This window comes from Protobothrops mucrosquamatus, unplaced genomic scaffold (assembly GCF_001527695.2).
Source record: "Protobothrops mucrosquamatus isolate PMUCROS unplaced genomic scaffold, P.Mucros_1.0 scaffold1399, whole genome shotgun sequence".
Classification (NCBI taxonomy): Eukaryota; Metazoa; Chordata; class Lepidosauria; order Squamata; family Viperidae; genus Protobothrops; species Protobothrops mucrosquamatus.
The window spans coordinates 71,491-98,396 of NW_015387584.1; the positions used below are offsets into that span (position 1 = coordinate 71,491).

A 26,906-nucleotide genomic window follows, 5' to 3' on the forward strand; every position below is an offset into this window, starting at 1 on the left:
GTGCTCGTTTCCCGTCGTGCACCGCGCGAAGCGGGACGCCGGCGCTCTGGTGCTGGCGGTTTCTCACTGGTGCCGGAGGCAGTAGTGGGCCCTCAAGGCTGCGCTCGGCACTGCCAGAGTCCTCGCCTTCCGCGTCGTCCGTCTCTCTCTCTCTCTCTCTCTCTCCCCCCCCCCCCGGCCTCGCCATGTCGTGCAACTACGTGGTCACCGCGCAGAAGCCCACGGCCGTCAACAGCTGCGTCACCGGTAATGGTGGGAAGAGGGGGCCTTTCCCGGGATCGGCGAGCGGGCGGCGGAGAGCGCTGTGGCGGGGGAAGGACGAACGGAGGAGGCCGCGGGGCTGCGCGCCCCTCCGGCTTTGGGCTCTGCCAGTCGGACTGCCCTCACCTCGCGGCCTTTTCTCTTCGCCCCAGGTCACTTCACCTCCGCGGAGGACCTCAACTTGTTGATCGCCAAGAACACCCGCCTTGAGATCTATGTGGTCACCGCGGAAGGGCTGCGGCCCGTCAAGGAGGTGGGCATGTACGGCTTCTAGCGCCAGTACCTCGAGAAAGCCGGGTTCCACTCGTAGCGGAGGAGGGCTTCCTGTCACGCCGGCGGCCCGTGGGAGGAGGAACCCGTCCCACCCCGGAGCTAGGGAATGCCGAGAGAACAGGTCTTTCCTTGAGGACGTTGTCTAACCCAACCGAAGACCAAGCTGGCCGTTCACAATGACCAAGGCTAGGAGTTGGCTGCTAAAACCCCAGGCATTGCGGATCTTTGGGGAATGTGAACTCGGTAGAAACCTGGCTTTGTGGCTTGCTAGCCAGGTGGAGGGTTATTGTTTTGTTAAATTTCAGCCCGATGTTCTGTTGCTGTTGTGAAGATACCTTTGAAACGTTCAGGTATGCAAAGGCTTATTTTTTAGGACTGGTGGTCTGCTGGAATTTAGCACGTTGTGATCATTGCACACAACCAGTCTGTTGTGAGCTAATTGTGTGGACCTGTCATGTGGATGGAGTATTTTTTTTTTCCTGGGTGCTTCATTTTTGATTGATTCATTTTTGATTTGGTCATGACTTGGAAAATTGCCATTACTCAAGGATGTTGTGCCTGATTGCTGCTGAGATCAACAAAACTGAGAACTTGCTCTTTTTTAGGGCTAATATTTGAAGGAAATGACATATGTATATTGCTGTTTTCAACAGTAATCTTCTCAACCAACTTTTGTAAGTCTTTTTGAAAAATAGCTATGTTGTCTGGCCTGGCCATTTAAATAACATTTGAGGTAAAATGTTTGCATCTGTTTCCTGCAAGTCTCTTGAACATCAACAGCTGTGGTGCTTCTCATGTTTGATGAATTCATATAGTGTTCACAAGAAACTAATTAATATACTTGCTGATTAAATATACTTTTTGGAGGAGCTTATCATTTATGTGCACTTACAGAAGAAAATGCTTAATACAGAACAGGAAGTTGTGATGAGCAAAAGCATCTATTTCAGACATCTTTCATTTGAGATACACCTTTTACAAATGGAATAATATTTTGTTGCTACTGTGTTGCAGAATATTGAGTGTTTTTTTTCTTTTCTAGCTAAAACTTTTTTTCCCTCCTTAGGGGGAAAGCAAGGATTTGCTCTTTATTTTGACAGCAAAATATAATGCTTGCATTCTTGAGTATAAACAAAGTGGAGAGAGCATTGACATCATCACCAGAGCCCATGGCAATGTGCAGGTAAGAGGAAACTGCATTAAGTGTAATAGGTACATTGTAATTCAGGACCACACAGCGGTTTTCTGTATATTTTGCAATCTGAGTTTGAAGTTTTAGATTATATTCCAAGTTAAGTAACGTAAAATATTTATGTAAGTTGAAATTAATATTGCAATTTGAGAAGCAATACTTGTCTTTCTGTTGTCAAACTATTGGATCCTGTGACAATTTAAGAAGGATGAAAAGGTAATTCAGAAACAAAGAAAGATCACTACACGTTAATTTTTATATAAACAGTAATACTCTAGAGTCATCGGAACAATCAAGTCTGTCGATAAAATATAAGAACACATGAACACAAGAGGATGTTTGAGAGTAACTTATCCAAAGTTCTTTTTTTCGAAAATATGAGAGAGTGTTGCTAGATTCTTGTTCTACATAAAACATTACTATTCTGTCTAAAGGTAACTTACAAACAAGCCATTTTTATATGCAGCAAAAATCCCTCGAGTGGTGAGTTGCCTGCTTTTACACTCCCCAAAGGCATCTAATTGATCACTGTGAAAACCAAGTAGTTGAATTTATCTGACATCTAGCTGACCTAATAGGACTTTTATTTTCAGCATTCAGTTTTATTTAAAGTCCTTCTCTTGGAAAAATAAAGGGTCAAAATTTAAAAATGTAAGCTATTTTAAGTAACTGAAGAAATCTGTCCTCATTTCTTTTCTTCCAATTTTGAATTGTACTAATTGAAACTCAGTCAGACTCCCCAGTTCTCTCTCCCTTCCATCCAAATGTGACTCTGGGGGAATGGATAATTTTTATAATTGCACTGCCCTTCTCTGTAGTACTTAAAAACACAGTCATTTATCATATTTGGAGGAAGGAGGAAATTATATTAAAAGTTTAATTATGTTTCAGATGCTCCTACCCCACCATTCACCTTCCAGCTCCAAATTCAAATGAGATTACTTATTTTACATTATCCTTCTGAAGTTCCTGGAAGCCATCCACTCTCTATGAGGGTAATAGCCTACCTCTTCTTCAAGACTGGAGAAAATATGTGCTTATCATAGCTGGCAGAGAATGATTAATACTTATAAGTGGTATTAGGAACCTCTTGTGATTATATAAAGGCTAGGAACATTTATTCTAATTTTTTTTTTTAAAAAACTAAATTTATATAGTATTTAAATACTGTTGTCATGTAAAAATTAACAATTGCCTTTATTCCTGAGTTGCATTTTAGCTAGTTTAGAATATTATTTTTCAAAGGGTAGAACCTGCAAGCTTCCCAGAATATGTGTTCTTGAGACATAATTTCACAAGGCCTCAAAACCCAATGAAAGCAAGAGTGTGCATATACAAGCCTTATAGTACAGGTAATCCTTGCTTACTTACCACAGTTGGGACTGACAACTGCTAAGCGATACATTTGTTAAGTGTGTTATGAGACATCACATGACTGTGATGGGCTTATGACATCACCTCTGTGGTGGTTATTCAACAAGACATGTCTGTGACTTGTGATTTTACTGCTGGCTTCTTCCTTGACTCTTATTATTGGAAGCTGCTGTGAAGTGTGCAAATGGCAACCATGTCACTGCAGGATGTTGTAGTGGTTGTAAACACCCGCCAGTTGCGAAGCATCTGAGTTTGGATCATGTAACCCCAGAGAAAGTATGACAGTCATGAGGTCTGATGGTAGTTTTTCAGCACCATTGTAACAGTTGCAAAACAGCTGTCATTAAGAGAGGACTATGTTAATATAAGTCCTGCTTGCTTATAACCTTAAGATCTTCATCTTGGGCTGTTAAAAAGAAAGTCATAATAGACTTTCTTTTTATCAAAGCCTGTTAAAATAGCATGTATCCTGTTAGTTTTTAAAAGGGAAAAGAAAAATTCTACATTCATTACTTCTGTAAAATTGGATTTTTTCCCCTGTCAAACTGCTAAAACTACTTCTGCTAAAGAACAAAAATCAAACGTGTTTTCCAAGTATATCTACATATACATATGTAGGAACTACATATCCAATATAATATGTAATTGAAAGTTGTAGATTTAAATACATAAATGCATATATACGTAGCTTTGTCATCTGTGATCCATGAGTTATTTACTGTGTTTTTGAAATGGAAATAAAGGATTCATAGTAATTACAAGATAAGGACAGACACACCAAAAAGAAAAATGACTGCTGATTGAAAGTCTAGGTGTACATGAACAACATACATTAGCATAAATTACAATACTCATCATGAGTGAATCAACTGTTGGCTAATGCACAAACACCAAATTAATGGATTTAGAAGACTTAACCTTGCATGTTTTCTTTTGACAAAAGAGATTGTACTAAGAATATTTATGTGTTGTCCTCTAGGATCGTATTGGTCGTCCCTCGGAAACAGGTATAATTGGCATAATTGACCCAGAGTGCAGAATGATTGGATTAAGGCTTTATGATGGCTTATTCAAGGTGATTCCTTTGGAGCGAGAAAATAAAGAATTAAAGGCCTTTAATATTCGACTAGAGGAGCTACAAGTTATTGATGTGAAATTTCTCTATGGCTGCCAGGCCCCGACCATATGTTTTGTTTACCAGGTAATCAAATTGGCTCTGAATGTGTGTTGTGATAAAATTGCTGGAGATAGTGAACATTATTTAACATACCTATTAATTATAAACAAATCAAATGGGTTGGTTAATGGGGAAAAAGAAATCACAGGATCTTTAGTAAGGACTTATTTTTAATTTATTTATTTGTTACTAGAACAAACCAAATTGGTGCCTGAGTATTGGCAAGCTTTTGAATATTTTGGGACTTATTGAGTTAGGTGTTATCAAAAACAAACTAGTCAGATAAGAAAGAAGCAGAAAAACCCAAAATCTAAATCAGGAATTTCAGTCATGTGGTTTGCCATTTAAAATCAGTCTCAGGATGATGCTTGTAGAACAAATATACTTTTATAGACAGCTGTTGTCAATCTCAGGTTATATTAGCATTTAGGTAAAAAGAATAATACAATTTTGAAGCATTATTTTCGTTTCCACAAACATTACTGATTTGATTCAATTGTAATAGTTCTAATCTACAAGCAGATTTTTGAAGTTAAAATGATTAAAACTCCTTTAATGTGCAAAGCTGTTAAGAACTTTTCCTGATTTGTTACATTTTTGTTTTTCTGTGATGATCAGATAGAAAATTGGCTTAAGCACCCTCCAGAAACCATGATTTGATTTCTCTAGCCATTCAAGTTTAAAATTCAGTTTCCTTGTTCATTCCTGTCTGGGAATCACTTTTGGGACCAAAAAATTAAAGGCAATGTGACTCAGGATTAATTTTTTTAATCCTTTAGCCACTGCCCTTGAAAAGCAGCATTGCTAACCATCCTTGAAACTTGTTGCTTTCATTACTTTTATGTTTGGTATTCTGAATTATCTACTAATACATAATTTTGTGCTTGACAAAAAGGGAGGAAAATTCCCTTTCAGCATAGTCTCCTCCAGGCTCATAAATCCAATACATAAATAAATAAGAACCAAGCAAGTTACCTGCAAGGGCCTGGGGTGCTTCTAGCAACTGACTGCATTTCTATTCTCAATATACAAAAGAGGAGGTTTCTCCCCCCCCCCCCCATGTAGAACAAAAACACCATTTATTTGTTTTTTAAATTGTTATGGCTGCTGTTTTTTTCTACAGCAATTTAGGAGACTACATATTAAAATAGAGGCAAAAACACATTAAAACAATTGAAAAATCTATATAGGCAGATAAAATCCCAGGCTATCATTCATTCAAACTACAACCACACAAGCCCCAGCTAACCACTAGACTTCCAAGTAGAAAGAGAATCCAAATAAAATTCCAGCAATATTTCTGTTTCCAAAAATCTTATGTTTTATTGAATATATTTCATGGTTATGTCGAAGCAAAACTAACTCCGAGGTTTCCCCACCAATTCGTAGACTTTAATAATAGTTTTCCCAGTCAAACCCCAAATATCTTACACAATCCATATCAACAAGTCCACTTTGTTATGAGAACCATCTGCTACAAATCCACACCTGTTCTGGTGTCCTTGACAAGGCTTCAGGCTCCCATGGTCTGCAGCTGAATCGAAGTTTAGTTTTTCCATCTACCCACTTGAGAGTAACACCTCCCCCTCATCTAAGGGCAAGTTAAAACACAGAGGCATGTAGCTGCCAAGTTTCATCCTTGACAGATGGGCTGATGGACAAGAGAGAGCAATGTTTGTTTTTATCATCAGCATTGTCAGTTTCCCAACTTTTCATCCTTTGACAGAAATGCAGTGTCCTGGCAACAGAAGCATGAGATGTTCTGAGCCTCCACATAGTAACTGTTAGCTATTTGTTTACTTTTTGAGCATCTTGTATAAAAGTGTGGTATTGTGGCAAGTGGCAAAGAAATTTAATTTTGTTGCTCAAAATTGAACTGTGGAGTCCTTGGTGCTCTCTGAGTTTGGATGTTTCTTGCAGGCATTTTATTGCCAACCAGATTAGCAAGTAATTAAATGAGTACTTAATTTTACTATCAGTCCTCTAAAGTGTTCTGGGTATAAGTCTTTTTCCTGGACAACTAGCAAAAAATGAAATATGCTGTCAGTAGAGACCTGGATCCACTGTACTTGTGTTATGCACAGTGTCCTTGTAGAGAAAGTCTACGGGGCTCATTTTGAGGTTGTAAAATATCTCAAATCTGGTTATAATTACAAGAGAGGTTCATATTAGTGATTCGTCCATTCTCCTTTAAGAGAGACACTGAGTGAAATTCTTTCTACATTAGTAAGAATCTTTATAGGACTAATTTACAAGGCTTGCCTTACTAAATCAGTGCAGAATATGTGCTGTCTTGAGATTACAGCATCAGGAAAATGGGATTTTTAAAATCTTTGTTTCAAAAAGTTTGTCATAAAGTGGGGGAAATTAAGAAAGAAATCTGAAGGCTTTAGTTAAATAAAACAAAATACTTACTATTTGAAATAATGTAAAAGTATATAACTTACTAATTCTATTAGCTGTATTAGAATAGGAACAATATTGTTCAGAATTGGGGAAATGCCTTATTTTGTGGGAGAGAGGCATTCTTTAGGTTTTGAAGTTGCTTTAATGAAAGTGCATCTATATATTTTTCAATGTACAAATGTTATAAAAATAGAAGAGAAATGCTTGATTTCAGGGAATGTTTGATTCTTGAACATTCGTATGAAAATGATTCTTATATGTTAAATGAGGGTAACTAAACAGTGATGGGTTTGTGTTTAGTGATTGTACTTTCCATCCATCTAGGACCCACAGGGCCGTCATGTCAAGACATATGAAGTGTCTTTGCGTGAGAAGGAGTTTAACAAGGGACCCTGGAAGCAGGAGAATGTAGAGGCTGAAGCCTCAATGGTGATTGCAGGTGAGTTTGTGTCTAAAAAATAAGGTAACTATAATTATTTAGATATAAAAATCAGCACTTAAAGAAAGAATTCCCAGAGCAGGGGTGTCAAACTGCTGGCCCGCGGGCCAGTTGCATCATATGAAGGCCATGTCTACCCCAGCTCCGGCAATGCGAAAAAAGTCATGATACGTTGCGACACGTCACGTGATGCGGTGAGTTTGACACCTGTGCCCTAGAGTCTAGACCGGGATGCCAAACTGCCGGCCTAAGGGCCGGATGCATCACGCCAAAACCGTGCCCATCCCATTGCTGGCAATGGGAAAAAAGTCACTATACGTCGCGACACATCATGTGACGTCGCAAGTTTGACACCTGTGGTCTATTTTAGGCCACTGTATTAAACTTGCACCTAGAAAAAAAGTTCTTTTTTGGATATAGGGGTGGGACAATTGGTCCAATTCCGGTTTGTATAAAAATTTGGTTGCTCCAGGCTCTCAGGCCCAGAATAGTTATGTAACTTGAGCAGTGCCTATAATGAACGTAGTGCTGCCCATTGATAACTACTTATCAGCCTCAGATCTTAAGACCCATCATTGCACAGCTGCATTTTTTAGACGTAACTATGCTAACAGGCAAAACTTAGAGATTATAATATTCAAGGTTATTGAGGATGTAGTATCAAAGAAAAAAATGAACAGAGAAACCTAAGCCACAAAAAATGGTATTTTAAAGTATTTATTTGTAACAAGTTAAATTGCTGTTTAAGAAACTGAAAGAGAAATTAAAATTTACTTGTTTTTAGTGAGTAAAGAAAAGGAAGATTTACTAAAGCATATAGTAAAATATGGTTAGGACAGTGGTGGTGAACCTATGGCACGGGTGCCAGAGGCAGCACTCAGAGCCCTCTCTGTGGGCACATGCGTCGTCGCCCCAGTCCTAGGTCTTCAGCTGGGTTTTATAAAACCTTTTCACTTTAGGCCTCCGCCGCCATGTGCAAAAAAAAAAAAGTTTAATTAGTCAATTTCAACTTCTCGCGGGAAAAAAAGTTCTTGCAAAGTTGGAATTGATTGATTGAACTTTTTAGTCCCACCCATTCTGCCGTTACCACTGCAGCCATGCCCACCCAATTGGCCACACCAAGCCAATGGGCTACACCCACCTGGCACCCGACGATGCATAAGTGGGTTTTGGGTTGCAGTTTGGAGACTCGGACTCTAAAAGGTTCGCCATCACTGGGTTAGGATATTGTCTGAATGACTCCTAGTAATCAGTAGTATATTTGCATGCTTTAAACTAATTTGTTATATTGAAAAGTGGCTTTTTTCTGGTGAGCAGGAAATTCTATCAATATAAATAACAGCTATTGAAATGTTTAATACACTTGGGTTACCTGGTTTGTATTCCTTTCCTGCCTTGATTATACTTTATGCATATTCCCCACAATTTCTTTGTAGTGCCTGAACCATTTGGAGGGGCCATTATTATTGGACAAGAATCCATTACTTATCATAATGGTGATAAATATCTGGCTATAGCCCCACCCATCATTAAGGTAAACAGCAGAACTTTTGGAAAGTTATTTGCCTAAAGCTGGAATTCTGTGCTTCATATTTACAGTAGGTTTAGTGTGGATGTAAGCAAGCAGGTTCGCTCTAATATTTTATACTACATCCCATAAATCCCGAACAAATGTGATTTGTATAATTTATTGCAGCATCAGTTTGCTTGCCTCTAGTTTAAACATTTTGTTAGAGCTGAAACTAAGTTTACTTTAGGTGTTAGGTGTTTTTGCTTTGTTTTAACTGACATTTTAACATTCTGTGAGCTGTCCAGAGTTGTTGGCAAGTGAAAGGCCTTAGGAATGGAAATTATAAATAAATCGGAATTTCTGTGGGCATCTGGGCCTACATTAACTGCTTGCTGCATTGTCTCTGTAGTTTCTTAGGATAAGGATAGACACATTTGGAATCTTGAGAATGTGTTTCATGTGCACTTAAATGGCTGTTCTGTGAATTTGGCCAAACACAGAATGTATGTTCATCAGGAAGTAAACTAGGGAAGCTGTTCCTTATCTCCTGTAGGATAGATTTTTTACTATTGCAGCTTACTCTTTCTAGAGGAATAATAAAATTGTTTGGATCAGTGTTAAGGTCATCCTGCCTTTTCAAAGACTTCTAAGTAACACCTTTTTTTTCTGAAACAGCAAAGTACAATTGTATGTCACAACCGGGTGGATCCAAATGGGTCCCGTTATCTGTTGGGGGATATGGAGGGTCGACTATTCATGCTGCTTTTGGAGAAGGAGGAGCAGATGGACGGTGGAGTCAGTCTCAAGGACCTGCGTGTGGAATTGCTTGGTGAGGTAGGTTTTGTTTTCTCCTCCATTTCTGGAGCATTTGGCGTGTGAAGTCAGCTGGAAGAAGAACTAGAAGGAGTGGAAAAAATTCCTGCAGATCCTGGAAGAGATCAAGTCCTTCTCAAATACTATTTTTTGGTAACTTTTGAAGATAGAGTTTAAAATTGTGCTGCATTAAAATAAGCAAAACCTGGTGTTCAACAGCATTTTTAAATTTTGTAATTGAGTTTTATATTTCATGACTAGCTGTACCCGGCCACGCGTTGCTGTGGCTCAGTCTGGTTAAATGGAAAAGAAAGAAAAGAGAAAGCGCACATTTGTAATATGTTTAATTTCACAATGCTTGTTGGAATCGTAAAATCGTAGCGTGTGTTGCTTTTACGTCCAACAGATGGCGCTGTTTTTCAAAACCTGTTTTTACCTGTCACAGGTATGACATCTATATAATATAGGTATAGAAAAACATGCGCGTATTCGAATGCAACGTTGTGTCAAAATTTCAAAGCAATCGGTGAAGAACTTTCGGAGATTTAAGATTTTGAACAAACGAACATTTACATTTTTATTTATATAGATTTATATAATTGGAAGGCTATATCCATCATTTAATATTTTTTTCACCGATCTTAAGTTTTTAAAAATGTATTTCGTTTATAAAGTCTTATCAATTGAATATATAACCTGTCTTTCACTGGCAAGTTGTCTCAGAGGACACTAAAAATAAAGTACATATTGAGGGAAAAATTATTCACCAAAAGCCACTCTGAACACTTTTCATCCCAGTGGAAATATGAAACAAATATTAAACAAAGCAAACCATGACATCATCCTTGATGGGTTCAGAACTGGAACATAGCCATCTCTTGCATTTTCAGGTATGCCTCTGGTAGCGATAGGATCAAGAGAATTATCTCTCACATATATGTTAAAGCCCAGAGTAGGACTTAAATACTGGCCTTCCTCAAAGGAGTTTAAAGAAAAGGGCTAACTTGACAATTTGAGGTACCAGATAAGGCCAAGAGAGAATGTCATCTAAAGTCACTTACAGCTTTCATACTTGTGAGGGTTAAATCCCTACTTACTTTATGACTAAGACATATTTCATTATATTTTGCTGTGGCAATGTATGTTCACTGGATACTTTTTAACGTGTCTTCTAATGTATTAGATACAGTATGTGCAGCTAATGTATAATATGTGTGCAACTATTGACATTCAAAGCCAGAAGCATATTTGGGATCTAGGTCCGAGTACAATCACTGCACTTGTCGGGAGCTCCGTAAAGAAGCCACAACTTTTCTTGGCCTTGCTTAATAGACAAACAATCCCAGGAATATGCATTTCTGTAGTAAGGAGCTGCCTGCATATACATGAGCATATCCATGCCAAAATATCCTTGCTTTGGGTTTAAATAGCTGCACATCTCTTTAANACGTCCAACAGATGGCGCTGTTTTTCAAAACATGTTTTTACCTGTCACAGGTGTGACATGTATATAATATAGGTATAGAAAAACACGTGCGTATTCGAATGCAATGTTGTGTCAAAATTTCAAAGCAATCGGTGAAGAACTTTCGGAGATTTAAGATTTTGAACAAACGAACATTTACATTTTTATTTATATAGACTAGCTGTACCCGGCCACGCGTTGCTGTGGCTCAGTCTGGTTAAATGGAAAAGAAAGAAAAGAGAAAGCGCACGTTTGTAATATGTTTAATTTCACAATGCTAGCATGTGTTGCTTTTACGTCCAACAGATGGCGCTGTTTTTCAAAAAAAGCATGTTTTTACCTGTCACAGGTGTGACATGTATATAATAGTAGGTATAGAAAAACACGTGCGTATTTGAATGCAAGGTTGTGTCAAAATTTCAAAGCAATCGGTGAAGAACTTTCGGAGATTTAAGATTTTGAACAAATGAACATTTACATTTTTATTTATATAGATTTATATAATTGGAAAGCTATATCCATCATTTAATATTTTTTTCACCGATCTTAAGTTTTTAAAAATGTATTTCGCTTATAAAGTCTTATCAATTGAATATATAACCTGTCTTTCCACTGGCAAGTTGTCTCAGAGGACACTAAAAATAAAGTACATGTTGAGGGAAAAATTATTCACCAAAAGCCACTCTGAACACTTTTCATCCCAGTGGAAATATGAAACAAATATTAAACAAAGCAAACCTTGACATCATCCTTGACGGGTTCAGAATTGGAACATAGCCATCTCTTGCATTCTCAGGTATGCCTCTGGTAGCGATAGGATCAAGAGAATTATCTCTCACATATATGTTAAAGCCCAGAGTAGGACTTAAATACTGGCCTTCCTCAAAGGAATTTAAAGAAAAGTGCTAACTTGACAATTTGAGGTACCAGATAAGGCCAAGAGAGAATGTCATCTAAAGTCACTTACAGCTTTCATACTTGTGAGGGTTAAATCCCTACTTACTTTATGACTAAGACATATTTCATTATATTTTGCTGTGGCAATGTATGTTCATTGGATACTTTTTAACGTGTCTTCTAATGTATTAGATACAGTATGTGCAGCTAATGTATAATATGTGTGCAACTATTGACATTCAAAGCCAGAAGCATGAAACCCTAGATCCAGGCTCATGTTAGTGACGTGAACAGCCCTCGAGGCATTTCTTCGGTGTTGAAAAGAACCGGAACGAATTATCTGTTTGTTAGGGTCCTTATACGTAAAGACATCATTCCTCGACGGACGTATATGTACTCGTATAGGTACGGTTTTATAGGAACGAAACCCAAATTTATCGACGTGTAGAGAAATTAATGCCTAATATTACTCATTTTGCCTTACCTGTACCTAGACATCCATAGCAGAATGCCTGACATATTTGGACAACGGTGTTGTGTTTGTTGGCTCTCGTCTAGGGGATTCCCAACTTGTGAAGGTAAAGGGCAGCTTTTAATTAATAATTAGGTGCCAAGAAATAGTAGTTTGCTAATCTTTTACTTATGATATATTTATATGGCATTGCTGTGAGACATGTGATTTTATTTTTGTCACCCTTAGGAATTTTATTCTCTTGGTTTTTGTTCCTTTTATTTTGAAACAAAATAAGACAAAAACTGGAATTTCAATACATTTTGCTGGAGTAGTCAAATAAAGAAAATTGAAGCAAACAATTTATTTTCACAAGAAGCTTATAATATTCTTATTTTCATTCCTAGCTCAATGTGGATAGTAATGAACAAGGCTCATATGTTGTGGCCATGGAAACCTTCACCAACCTTGGGCCAATTGTGGACATGTGTGTGGTAGATCTTGAGAGACAGGGTCAAGGCCAGGTAAAAGTTGATTCTTCTTTTCCTGCAAGGAATGATGGATCTTGCTAAGAGAGGTGCTTTATGCCCTCTTTGAAATATTGCTTTGCAGTAATATAGTTTTGCCCAAGTTGATCTGTGCGCGATGTGTATGAATCCTTTGTTGAAAAACTCAACCTATTCTCTCTCACCAAACTTCTGTGTTATGAGGAAGTTGATAATTTTGGGCAGATCCAGCAATTATTTATTTATTTATTTATTATTTAAATTTATATACCGCCCTATCTCCCTTACGGGACTCAGGGCGGTGAACAGGCAATAATAAAAATCAAATAAATATTGAATAAAAAGCCTGCTCTAAATTAGCTTCTTGCTGAATGCTGTTGTGAGCTCAGGTCTGCCCATTTCAAACTTGATGTATTTTCAGTGTACCACACATTCTAATCTGATAATAGCTTGGAAAATTATTATTCTGTTGGCATTTGAAGTAAGACAGTGCAAAAACTATTTCAGGGAGCTAGAAAGGTTACTTTTTTTGACATATGCATTAAATTTTAATTCATATGCCAGAAACAATAATACAGAACCATTTCAGGAAAGTTTTACTATAGAAGTGGAAGTGACTGCAGGATTTTGTCTTAACTGAGTTTTTTGATTAGATAATTTACTAAAAGATTGAGGAAAAACTCCTTTATCTTAAAGGTAGATGTGAATTACTATTCTCTATAACACATTGCATGTTCGTTAAACATTAATAATGTAATTACAGTATGCTAACTATGTCTGCTTTTCATAGCTGGTTACATGCTCTGGTGCCTTTAAGGAAGGTTCTCTGAGAATCATCCGGAATGGAATTGGGATTCATGAACATGCCAGCATTGATCTCCCAGGGATTAAAGGTATGTGTGTATCTCCACTAGAAACAGTTGATGAACAAATGAGAGTGCATCCTGTTACCAAAGTTGTCAAATCTCAGATTTTTTGAATGAGCTTTTTTATGTGTGCTAATCCTCATGAAATCTTAGAAAACTGAATATACTATTTAGGAAATTTCGGGGAGGAATCTGGCCATCAGAAAAAGGATTTGGGTATTTTGTATGTGCATGCATTCTATTCCTCTGTCTTTTCCCTCTCTTTGGTATATTACTACGTATTCTCTTTTTTATGTATTCTTGCTGTTATTTACCTTTTTGTTATGCAACTATTCTGAGACTGATTGTTTGAAAGTACAATACATTTTACTTAGAAACAATACCCAATTTGGTAATGTATTGTACAATGCATTGAGGAAACTTTGATGGTTCAAGAAGTGTTGGGGTTGACATTTTTGTTTGTCAAATTATGAAATCCCTTGAGTTTTCCAGAGGAATTTAATAACACTGCACTGTGTCTCTAAATTGCAGGATTATGGCCTTTGAGGTCGGACTCTCACCGTGAAACTGATAACACCTTAGTGCTGTCTTTTGTGGGACAAACCAGGTAGAGGAATAATATCCATGAAAGTATTGAATATAGCTCTTGGTTAGATCTTCTGGGGAATTTGATTGGGCTTTCCTATGTTCTGCAGAGTTTTGATGTTGAATGGGGAGGAAGTAGAGGAAACAGAACTGACAGGATTTGTGGATGATCAGCAAACTTTCTTCTGTGGTAATGTGGCTCATCTGCAGTTAATCCAGGTAATCTCTGAATTTTTTTAGTGATAAAACGTGAGGCATGAGTGGTTAAACTTTTGGGATCAAGAGTCACATTTGGAACATAAGGAATATGTGAGGGTAAGTTATGTTCAAAACAGAACGTTACTTTGTCCATAGTAAGCAACATCATTTTTTTAAAACTCTAATAATTTTTTCATGATTTTTCCTATCAGGCTGTTTTCAGTTTAGTCAATCTTAAAATTAAACATGGTGGATTACATTAAAAAAAATATTATAGCACTTGAAGAAGAAGTTGTAGAAAGCCAAGACTAGCAAAAATGTTTAAAAATATGTCTAGCAATTGTTGGAACTGCAGACAAAATCCAGGCATGTATTATCATCTTTGGTGGACATGCCTAAAGCAAAGAACTATTGGTCAAAAATACATAGGTGGCTAGAAAAGATGATAGGAGCACATGTAGACTATAAACCAGAATTATTTCTTTTAGGTATAATTTCGGAAAAATATGATAAAAATGTGTATACTTAATATTACATATATTAACAGCAGCGAGAATTACATTTGCTCAATACTGGAAAAATGAAGAAATGCCATCTGAAGAAGACATAATTAAGAAAATTTTGGACTGTGCAGATATGGATAGGCTCCCATTGAAAATGAAGGGTTTGCAAGATTCAGAATACTTTCAAACATGGGATTTTTTTTTATAAATGGTTAGAAAAACAGAATAAAGGGTAGGAACGGAAATTGTATTACTATTAATGTCAAACATACAAACCCAAACATGTTGCTTACTAAATACTAAAGATTGTTACTGTAAAAATCAATAAAATATATATTAAAAAAAAGTTGTAGAAAGCCTTATATGTGACATAGTCACACATTCTTATGTCTAAAGAATATGTTACCTTTCGGTTGGGAAGAAATACCAATGGACATTTGTCCCTTTAGATAACATCAGCCTCAGTCCGGCTTGTCACTCAAGAGCCAAAGGCCCTGGTGAGCGAATGGAAAGAGCCAAATGGGAAGAACATCAGTGTTGCTTCCTGCAATAGCAGTCAAGTAGTGGTAGCTGTGGGGAGAGTTTTGTACTACCTGGAAATCCACCCTCAGGAACTCAAACAAATAAGGTCAGTCTGAGCTAACTAGTTTGGGGTTATTGGTGACAGAGCTGAGTATTGCTGTAATGTTGACAGTTTAATATCTTGCTAGTTTTACAGAGATGGAGCATGAGATTGCCTGTCTGGACATCACTCCCTTGGGAGACACCAGTGGCATGTCCCCTCTCTGCGCTATTGGCCTTTGGACAGACATTTCGGCCCGTATTCTTAAGCTGCCCTCATTTGAACTGTTACACAAGGAGATGTTAGGAGGAGGTAGAAATTCCATTTGTGTGCTTGGTGTGGGAAGGGCAGGCCGTTGCAAAGAGCGATATTACAAACTTGTATCCCTGTTTACAGAGATTATCCCGCGTTCCATTCTGATGACCACCTTTGAGAATAGCCATTATCTGCTTTGTGCCCTAGGAGATGGGGCCCTGTTTTATTTTGGACTGAACATTGAAACAGGTAAAAATACAGTTTTCTTCCCTGCAGATTTTCTTTTTTTTTTTTTAAATTTCAAATGATGAACAGATTGTAGGCACATCCAACAAGTAGAGCTTGGCCCCCCAAAAATATAAGCAGGGATAGAAGATCTGAACTCTAGAAATTTCTTTGGTCTAAATTTGAACTCAGCTAAATCATTCCACATCAGATTTACTGGTTTGTTTGTTTTTTCATTTTACCACTATATTGAGGCAGCAAGGGAATTCCATACAGTAACTGTTATTTCCTGGTTTACACATTGTATCAACTTATGTAATCTGCTTGGTTAACTCATCTGATTATGATTTACCGATGAAGTAATGATTAAATTATGGGAAATTAGACCAATGGAACTGGATCTATACCCTGTTATCATTTTGCAGCCACAATCCATTCCTTAAAGCGGAAGCAAAATAATTGGTAAGTGAACACAAGACTGAGAGGAAGAAAGAGAGATAGAGAGACCCTGGAAAGATCACTGGTTGCTGCCATCTCTTTCAGATAGCTTTCTTGTGTAACTTTGCCAGCTCTGGTATGTGTTCTGGTCAGCCACCCAAAATTTGGCTGTAAGTGTGTACATTGTTTAGAAAATGATTTTTTTTAACCATCACATTTGCAAATGGTTACTAAACATAGTAACTGCTGTCATTTTGTCTTAAGTAAGTCAAGTTAGACCTCCGGAGATCCGTGATGAGATTTTTCAGGATTTAAGTATAAGACCAGCCAAGGATATATGAATCTTATCTCTTTGAATAATTTTTCTGTTCTAAATCAAGCCCACCCAGCATCCAGAAATTATTATTAGCTCATGGAGAAAAATACATTATGCTGTTTCTGTGTAGACATATAGCTGTATTTTAGGATGTATTCTGTCTTTCAGGAATAATTTTAGTACATTTAAATTGCTACCGTAAATATACTTTTCTAAAATATAAAAATATTTCATTTTTTTCAATAATGAAAAGTAGTCACAGGTCAGCTAATTTGCCCCGCTCCCTTCCCATCTCCTAGTCTCTCTTAATGGGTAGCCTCCAATAATATCCTTTCTTTGGCAGGTTTGCTGAGTGACCGTAAAAAAGTAACTTTGGGAACCCAGCCCACTGTTTTAAGGACATTTCGCTCTCTTTCCACCACTAATGTGTTTGCTTGCTCTGACCGCCCCACCGTGATTTACAGCAGCAACCACAAATTGGTCTTTTCCAATGTCAATCTTAAGGAGGTGAATTATATGTGCCCTCTTAACTCAGATGGGTACCCTGACAGGTAAGTGTGTTTGGTTCCTTCATTTCAGTGGGTCCACAAAGCATACCATGCTCTCTTCCTACTTAGCCAGTCTGGTCAACCCCTTTAATTAAGTAGCCAACTTGTATCATACGAAGAACACAAAAATAAGCAAATTACTTTTGGAATATTGGGATTAAGAGAATAGGGACAAAATAGTAGGCAATTCCAAAGTAACAGAAGAATTGCTTACGTTATATCCTTCCTGTTCTCCTCTTTACTGGTGCACCCTGGCTAATGTGAGTTTTGAGAAAATACGAGTCATAGACTCATTGTGTAATAAATATTCAGCCTGTCTTATATCTTCATGTAAGAAAGGACTCTTCTATTTCATCTATGCTTGATGTCATTTTTTTGTGTTGTATTTTATGTAGTAATAGCATAGGAAATCTTTTGAGGGGTCGTGAGTTTTATCCCCCATTATGCTAGTTGCCAAGTGATGATCACTAGCCAAGAAAAATGGGATTTCCGTAAAATATTTTTCAGTGTTTCAAGTCTCCTGTTCTAGAATAGGTTTGATTGGTCAAAAATAATACTCTCCAGGAATACACTGGAGGTTCCTGATAGAATTGGTGAAACAGTAACTTGCATTTGGGATTGCATGTGGAAACATAGTTGTGAAGATAAAGATTGGTTGTGATCAACACTAGCAAAATTAGTCCATCTGTAAGAAAGAAGATTTGTTGAAGTTTAAAAACTTGAAGGAAGGTAAAAAGGCTCCTTTTTTGTACTGCAGAAGGAAGCTGTTGGAAACAAAATCAGAAATACACTGCACCATAAACATACAAACCTCAACTCTTGTTTGTGTGCTCTACAAATACATGAGCTGTTTTCTATGTGTGTTTTCTCCCTTCTATCTCTTAATGGCCAGATGCTCCTATGTGTACTTGATAGTTCATGAAACAATACTGATTTTGACATATATTTGCTGCAGGGTTTTGTTTTTTTTTTTACATTTTCACTTCTGCCAAGTCTTGTTAAGTACAAGTGCTAATAATGGATTATTTCTGAAATGTAGATAAATACTCTAGAACTGAGAGGTATAGTGGAGTGATTTTTTTCTTGAAAATGAAATACTTTTATTTTGTAGCTTAGCTCTGGCCAACAATAGCACTTTGACAATCGGCACCATAGATGAAATTCAGAAGCTGCATATCCGCACAGTTCCCCTTTATGAATCACCCAGGTGAGCGGAGTTAAAGCTTGTTGCTGAGAATTCATCTGCTTTTAAATAATGTAACTTTTTAAACTATGTACATTTTTAGTACAATTCTTTTCTTCCTTCCTTCCTTCCTTCCTTCCTTCCTTCCTTCCTTCCTTCCTTCCTTCCTTCCTTCCTTCCTTCCTTCCTTCCTTCCTTCCTTCCTTCCTTCCTTCCTTCCTTCCTTCCTTTCCCTTCCCTTCCCTTCCCTTCCCTTCCCTTCCCCTCCCTCCCTCCCTCCCTCCCTCCCTTCCTAGGTTGATGGATTTTTTCCAAGGAAGCATGCTTTTTGGAGCATTTTGAATTTCTTAATAGGGATGCTTATGAGTGAACTGTCACCTAAATTGAATAAATTAAATATTACTTCTATGAGCAATGTTTCTTAGAACATATGGATCTTATACGTATGAGTGTGTAGACACCATGTGTCCCTTTCTGTCATGCAGAAAGATCTGTTATCAGGAAGTATCTCAGTGTTTTGGCGTGCTCTCCAGCCGTATTGAAGTTCAGGATGCTAGTGGAGGCACCACTGCATTGAGGCCCAGTGCAAGTACCCAGGTGAGAACCATCAATAATATTTGCGTTTAGGAATGCCTTGATTTCAATAAAAGGAGACATTATTGCTTAACATTCTGATTATGTCTATAAATCACTTGAGAAATCATCTCCATTTCTCATCTGATAATCTAAACTTAAAGACAGCTTGTTTTGGGATAAAAATATATTGTGGCTCAGTTACATGTTGGGCTTTGGTGATTTAAATCCTGGCTAGCATAGCTTTCCACATTTAGTTAGGTTTCTGCCTATCTTTTATGAGGAGGTCTTAGAATGTATTGGTATTTCTTCCACGTGAACTGATTTTCAATCCCTTCAGAATAGTCCTTTGAACCATCAAAGTATGACCATGAAATTGTATTTAGTAGAAGGTAATGAAGAAAGAGACAGGTTTATACCAAAATAAGAAGTATTTAATCCGTGGAGGTTTGGTTGGAAGGGGGTTTGTTAAAAACGGTATGTAAATAAAAACATCAATAAAACAAGATCACTTACAAGAAACCCGATAAAGACAATAGTCTCTGTCTCTAGCAGCTTAAAATGCTTACTTTTCTCTCCATGTTTTAGGCCCTTTCCAACAGTGTGAGCTCTAGCAAGTTGTTCTCTAGCAGCACAGCTCCACATGAAACATCATTTGGTGAGGAAGTAGAGGTACACAATCTGCTCATCATAGATCAGCATACATTTGAAGGTATCTACATCCTAGGCTATATTTCACTGTTTATGAGAGAAATGTTTTGGGGGATCATGAGATTAGGAGAAGAGAGCCATCAAGTGTATTTGCTGGTTTGGATCCCTTGAAGGGTCCAAAAGTCCATGGAGCATCTTGAGGGTCATTTTATTGAGCTTCTGTAGGTTTTTGTGGTTGCATGTTGCAGGATGTTCCAAACAGTATACTGAAGTCTATATTTTGTGAGCTCTTTAACTCTTTTTTTTTTACTGCTTGTCTTCAGTACTCCATGCTCACCAGTTCCTGCAGAATGAGTATGCACTAAGCCTGGTCTCCTGCAAATTGGGCAAAGATCCCAACACTTATTTTATTGTGGGAACAGCCATGGTGTATCCTGATGAAGCCGAACCCAAGCAAGGCCGTATTGTGGTGTTCCATTACTCTGATGGTAAGGACAAATGTTTTGGATCTCTTTCTTCCTAGTTGCATGGACTTGTTTTCTTTGATTAATTATTATTTTGTCATGGAAAAAGCGGGTTAGGTTCCTAGGTTCTTTTACTCTAAAAGTCTAGAATATTCTTTTCAGCTCTTGAAGAGCCATCTTGTCTGCTTCATATGGAAAAAAGTAACCTGAATATCTGGGTTTTTAGAGTTTGGGTATTTAAATTATTTATAATATGCTGAAGTTACCTGGATGGCTTACAGTAATAATAGTAATATTATTATGTGTTATAAAAGAGATCTAGCAGGAGATCAAATTAAATCACTGTAACAACACCACATATCAGGGTCTGCAAAACAATTAAATGGATTTTTAAAATAAAAGTTTTAAAGCCTTGGAAAATAGGGGGAAAGTGTTCACTTGGCATTAACAAACCCACATTCATTGTTGTCAACCATTCAGTGACGCCCAGCCCTTGGCTACTCTAGGGATCGGCACGTTCCATGCCCCTCTGTCAGGCATCGCCTCCTTCAGATCCACCATGATCATCCCGGTGTCATCCTTTAAAGCAGGGATGTCAAACTCAATTTCATTGAGGGCCACATCAGCATTGCGGTTGCCCTTGGAGGGCTGGGTGGGTGTGGCCAGGGTGGGTGTGGCCTACTGAGTGGGCATGGATGGAGTGGGTGTGGCCTACTGGGTGGGCGTGGCCAGCTCTACATCATTTGCGTCAATGGTGTCTGTGGGGGCCTGGGCAGGAATGGGACAGATCTGAGGGTCTCTGGCAGAAGGGGGTGGGACCAGGACCACTTCCAGGCAACGGTACATTTCTTGATTCCTCGCAAAGGGTGACACCTCCCCAGCGCGTGCCCAGGGGGCGGGTCCAATGCAGCAGGCTCCGGTCCCTTGCTGTTTCCAGGATGGCTTCACGGGCCACATGAAACCACTTCGCGGGCCGCATCCGGCCCCCGGGCTTTGTGTTTCACATGTCTGCTTTAGAGTATCCAGCCAATAAGTATTAGGGCGGCCCCTTCTCCTTTTTCCACTGATCACTCCCAGCATGTTTGACTTTTCAGCTTGCATGACATAACCAAAGTATGATAGCTTTTGCTTGGCAATCTTAGCTTCAAGTGATATTTTTGATGAGATTCAGTCTAAGACTTTGTGATTTTTGCAGTCCATATGATGCGTAATAGTTGTCTTCAGCACCATAATTCAAAGGTGTCCACCCTTGTCCTATTTGTCTTCTTCAGAGTCCCAAGTTTCGCAGCCATAAGTAGCAATTGGGAAAATTATTGCAATGGCTGCGAAACTGGGAAAACCACAGAATAGTCACCAAAATAGCACTTTTTAATAGTAGCTACCTATGTTGCTACTGCTAAAAGGAAACATAAGAAGAAAGATCTCAAATGATAATCTCAAAGTATGGTTAGATGGTGAAATAAGGAGATATAAATTCATTCTGATTCCTATTCTCAAGAGCAGCCTAAGCTTTTTGAGCACTTCCATTGATTCTTTCACAGTGATTAGTTGCATGCTAGTTGAGCGAAGAAGTGTTTATTTTCACCTCATTTTACCTCACCAAGAAAATGGATAGTTCAGGTGGAATTATTCAGATAGTTTTATGACTGTTAACGATGATGAATAAAATTTTTAGTTAACAGTTGACAAGTATTTGGGGTGATACTGAGTAATATTGTAGAATGAGGAAAGAGCTTTCAGAAAGATAGATAGAAGTTAAAACTATGTATTGTAGTTATTACAGACTTAAGTGCATGCTAGGCTTTATGTTGGGTTATTGTCACAGAAGAAGATTATCACATAGCATCACATATTTGCAAATAAACTTTGGTAGTTTACCTTGGTTTTGAGGGGGGTAGAATTAATTAATTAATTAATTAGGATTATTGTATCTACCTGGCTGCTAAGAGTTGATACCAGCTTTATGACACATAATCAGAAAGAGGGCCAAGGGGTTTTCTGTCCACTTCAACATTTGAAATTTCCTGAAGGCTTACAGCTCTCTAGGTGAGGCACCATCTTTATGAAGAACTCCTGGCTGAGGCGACCATAAAGAGATTGTAACTGTTAAAAAAAGATAATTAAAGACCTCCCTGACATCTTGTACACCAATCTTGCTGTATCTTGCTCACATTTAAGGTTAGGTATTGGAATATTTTAGAACATAAGTGGAGTTCACTTGCAGCTAGCATTTACATTACTCTGGATCCATAGTGAGCAAAATGCCTAAATTAACTTCTGGAAGGTTTCATGATAGAATTTTTAATATATTTTGTAATATCTTACATTTTATAGCATAATTAATTTTATGCTGCAGAAAGCAAGGAGGGCTTTATATAATCCAAGGAGGAAGCTACATTTCAGGGCCTAAGATCACCTGTTTTTGAGGATGTTAATATTTTTTTGTTGCTATTTGTAGCTACAACCAGTGTATTTTTCAAGTATCGTTGTATTAATGTGTATCCTAGGTAAATTGCAGAGTCTGGCTGAGAAAGAAGTAAAGGGGGCCGTCTATTCCATGGTGGAATTCAATGGAAAACTCTTAGCTAGCATAAACAGCACGGTAAGGCTTCTGAAGATCTCAACATCAATATTTCCTAAAACTGGGCTTGCTTAGCAAACTGTGTAAGAGAAATTTTTCGGACTCTGCAGTATTGTTCCAGATCTGTTTTAGCCTTACCTTTACAAATCAATCTTCTCCTAACAGGTGCGACTGTATGAATGGACAGCAGAATTCCTCGAAGCGTGTCTTACGTTGGTAATGTTGTTGTAGTACCGTGAGATACACTTTTGTTTCCCACTGAAGTAAAATCAACCTCTAGAATACGCGAGGCATGAAGATGACCGGATATTCGGGTACCTTCCTTTAAAACTTCTCCATAATTAAGTCAAAAATGGAGTCACATGTATTACCTTTAGGGATTCTCTTATCTAGAATATTTGGTGGCAGAAGAAACTAGTTGTTTGTTTTGTTTTTAATTTGAGGTACCTAGGTTATCTTAGGTTGGCTGGCCTTCTCCATTTCACTCTGCATTTAAAACTGGTAGAATTCTACTTCAGGCCAGAAAAGTCTTAACTTTGTGGAGAATAGATTGACTTGCTAGGTAAATTAACTTGCATATCTTTACAGATCGCTCGTGATTTTAATCCAAACTGGATGAGTGCTGTGGAGATCCTGGATGATGACAATTTCTTAGGGGCAGAGAATGCGTTTAACTTGTTTGTGTGCCAGAAGGACAGGTGAGATGACCTTCTAAAAAGGTAGGCCAAAGTGAGCAAATAGTAGGTTGGGACAAAGGGTTCACCCTATCCTTTTCCTAGTAAACGTTTTGTATTGCAGTGCTGCGACAACTGATGAGGAGCGCCAGCATTTACAGGAGTTTGGGCTCTTCCATCTGGGTGAATTTGTCAATGTCTTCTGTCATGGGTCCCTAGTCATGCAAAATCTGGGTGAAACATCTACACCAACACAGGGCTCAGTGTTGTTTGGCACAGTCAATGGAATGATTGGTAAGGTTAGATATTAAGTCAGAAAATTTTGCCATCTCCCCATATAGTCTAACAAAATAGCTGGTACTCGGGGAGGGCTTATCTGACACTAAAATAATATCTATCCTTTGTTTCCAAAGTGATCCTATAAATAGATACCTATTAATTTCTTTTTAAAAATAATGCTCTGTCTTTATTCACAGGACTAGTGACTTCTCTGTCAGAAAGCTGGTATAATCTCCTGTTAGATGTGCAAAACAGACTCAACAAAGTCATTAAGAGTGTTGGGAAGATAGAACACTCTTTATATCCTTTCTTTCTTGTGTTTTTCTTTAACATACATAACACTTGGTAGCATTAGTCATTATACAAGAACCAGGAATGGTTCCTGCCTACAGTTTACAGCACAGAACCAAATGGGTAAAGATCAGCAATATGAATGTATTCATTCCTCTTATATCTTTAGGAAAAACTAGGGATAGGATATTGTGTTTCTAGTTACAGTTATAGCTTATGTCCCTCTTGCCCCCCCCCCCTGAAAAACTGCTTTTGCAGGATGAGAACTCTCTTGACTGGAATATTTATAGGCCTTGGTGAAGCTGTAATATGATACCAGATTAAAGTGAGGAGCATTTTGGTGGTTCGCTGCCAGTCAAAATAGTTCAGCTTTTTTTTTTAGGAATTTATATAACAGCTGGAGATCACATATTTTGCTAGTACTTAGCTTATTTAATTATGGTTTATTAGGTATAATTGACTGGGTTGACATAATAAATTATAAACCATTGCGTACAAACTACAGTAGCTGGGTAAAACAGCTAGTCTAAGGTAAGACCAAATAATTACATTATGGCTTAATATGTTGTATGAACCAGACCAATAACTACTTGCCAGACACTATAGTAGAATCTTTCACAGGATGAAAAGAGTACTAAGCTAGTCTTCCATGAATTGTGGGTAATTTGAGATACAATACAAAGGTGAATTATAAACAACATAAACAAGTGATTACCATGATACTGAATAATTAACTAGGAAATCTGCAGTCATTTGCATCTGCAATTAGTCTACATCAGAAATGCAGGAGTGAAACATGCCAAGGAAAACTAAAGCAGCATGAAGGGAAAAAGGAAGATATTCATGGCATGATTAAAAATATTCAAGGGTTACCAAAATTGAAGAGCTATTCTTTGCCACATTTAATATTCTATATTTGAGTATATGTTTATTAGATTAATTATTGTTAACACAACATAAGCATGTAGGCTTTCAGGCTTATAGAATCAAAATTTGGGACTTAGAATGAAAAATATTTTTTTCATTGAAGCTCCATACAGTTTACATGTTACATAGAGACTGGGCCAAATTCTGTTGATAATTATCCATAATACTGCAGGTATATACTTCATAATTTCATTAAATCAAGTTCTATTTCTCCCCTATGAAGAATTATTTTAAAAAGTGTAATACTGAAGAAAGTTTCTGATTCAAGAGAATGTATTTTCAGTTTTTGAAGTGTGTGTCAGGAAAGTACCTTTTATTTTTTGTTGATGACCACCAAGGTTATTATATGGGTAATACATTCAGAATTTATTTTTAATTTAAGGTGCGCATTTTATGCATGTCATACCATGTACCTGCAAGCATTATATTCAGTGTAACATTCTATACACTAAAATACGTCAAATATAATAAAATAGATTTAAAAAAATATATAACCAGTAACTAACTATGAGTTTTGGAATAGTACCATCATTAAATAGCAAATACAAAGAATTACTAAAATGTTTTCAATGTTTGTCTAAATTATATGGTTAATATTGCAATTGTTTTGTTCCCCTGAAAAACAACCTGACCTTTTGAAAAAGTCCTCTTCTGTCACATGAGAATACAATCTGTCATCTCTAGATGAGGATTGCTATTATGTTGGGCTATGCACTACACATATGAATAGGTTGCTGTAATATTTGATTTTGACCATGGAGGCTGAGAATTCTCAAGATTGTAGTTTGACCTGGTCCGATTTCTATAGGATCACTGAGGGAGATTAACGACATATTACACTTCTGGTTCTGGGTGATAAAAGCCTGGGGACAGTTCTTGCAACACACTTTCATTTTTATGGGAAAGTTGAAGGCATATTTTACTGAAGAGTTTTATTTCCTTGATTCTTGATTTTACCTGGAGATCATTTCATACAGAACGCAAGACAGAGCCAGCTACTGGATTTATTGATGGAGATTTAATTGAAAGCTTTTTGGATATCAGTCGACCCAAGATGCAGGAGGTGGTGGCTAACTTACAAGTAAGTTGAGAAAATTACCCATGTTGAGACAAGCCTTGTTGTTGGGCATGACTCTTTGATTCTCTGCTTGCTCATTTGAAGTAAAGATACGAACTTGGGGATTGCAGTATCAGGATTAAGAAGAGGCATATGCGCTTCGTCTTCTGCCTGCCACAGGACTGTGCTTCACCTCTGCCTCTTGCCTCCTTGTTTCAGATTGACGATGGCAGTGGAATGAAGAGGGAGGCTACGGTAGATGACTTGATCAAGATTGTGGAGGAGCTCACCCGTATCCATTAGCTGAATGAGAAGATACTTCCTGCACCTTCCTTCAAGGATAGCATATGGAGTCTTTCCCGACTGGTTCCCTCACCAGTTTCACTGTAACGCTAGAGCAGTAGCAATGTGCCTGGATGAAAGTGGGGAATCTCTGAACTGAAGCCATCTTGCTAAGGACTTGCAAATGCAGTGTTGGCTGTTGACGACATTGTATTCTGCTTGGATTCACCATTCATCTGCCACCTAATAGTGGTCCCAGCAGATTTTTTTTTCCCTCTTGAGTAACAGCAGCTGGCAAAGATGTCCCTCTGCCTAGACTCTTTCCACACTTCCTTTGCTGTTGTCTCTGAATTTATTTTGTTCCCGGTGTTTTGAAGTGGAGGTCTTTTCCCCCTACCCCTCCCTGTTTGGATGAGAAGGTGGCTAGATGGCTGCAGTGGCTGTTGGAGAGATGGATGTGACATTTAGCTCTTACAAGGTGCTTTTTTCAGAATTGGGGCTGCTTAATCTCGAGGAACCCAGTTGGTGGGTAGCAGCTTCTCTATTCCAACAGCTTTGCTGCTTATTCAGGGAGAAGAGACTAGATTGCAATTTTTCTGTTATTGGTTTTGGAATTTTATCAAATAAAAGTAGTCCAAGAGGAAAGGTTTGGCTGTTGTCAAAATCTTTTCAAGCTTTTCTAAA

At 37.9% G+C, this 26,906-nt stretch overlaps 1 protein-coding gene across 1 annotated transcript; it reads left to right on the forward strand.

Annotated features, from left to right (window-relative positions):
- The first annotated feature begins 170 nt into the window (after window positions 1-170).
- On the forward strand, window positions 171-26,867 carry DDB1 (damage specific DNA binding protein 1). The gene is given in 27 exon segments (XM_015821749.1): window positions 171-246; window positions 414-558; window positions 1,558-1,717; window positions 4,080-4,301; window positions 7,008-7,122; window positions 8,559-8,656; window positions 9,308-9,466; window positions 12,302-12,385; window positions 12,666-12,782; window positions 13,555-13,657; window positions 14,162-14,237; window positions 14,326-14,434; window positions 15,366-15,544; window positions 15,627-15,790; window positions 15,875-15,982; window positions 17,056-17,263; window positions 18,372-18,467; window positions 18,929-19,040; window positions 19,605-19,728; window positions 19,991-20,155; window positions 22,639-22,733; window positions 22,878-22,928; window positions 23,301-23,410; window positions 23,511-23,680; window positions 23,863-23,965; window positions 25,841-25,964; window positions 26,160-26,867. Coding segments are annotated over 27 exon segments (3,342 nt in total). The 5' UTR covers window positions 171-185; the 3' UTR covers window positions 26,244-26,867.
- The last annotated feature ends 39 nt before the right edge of the window (window positions 26,868-26,906 follow it).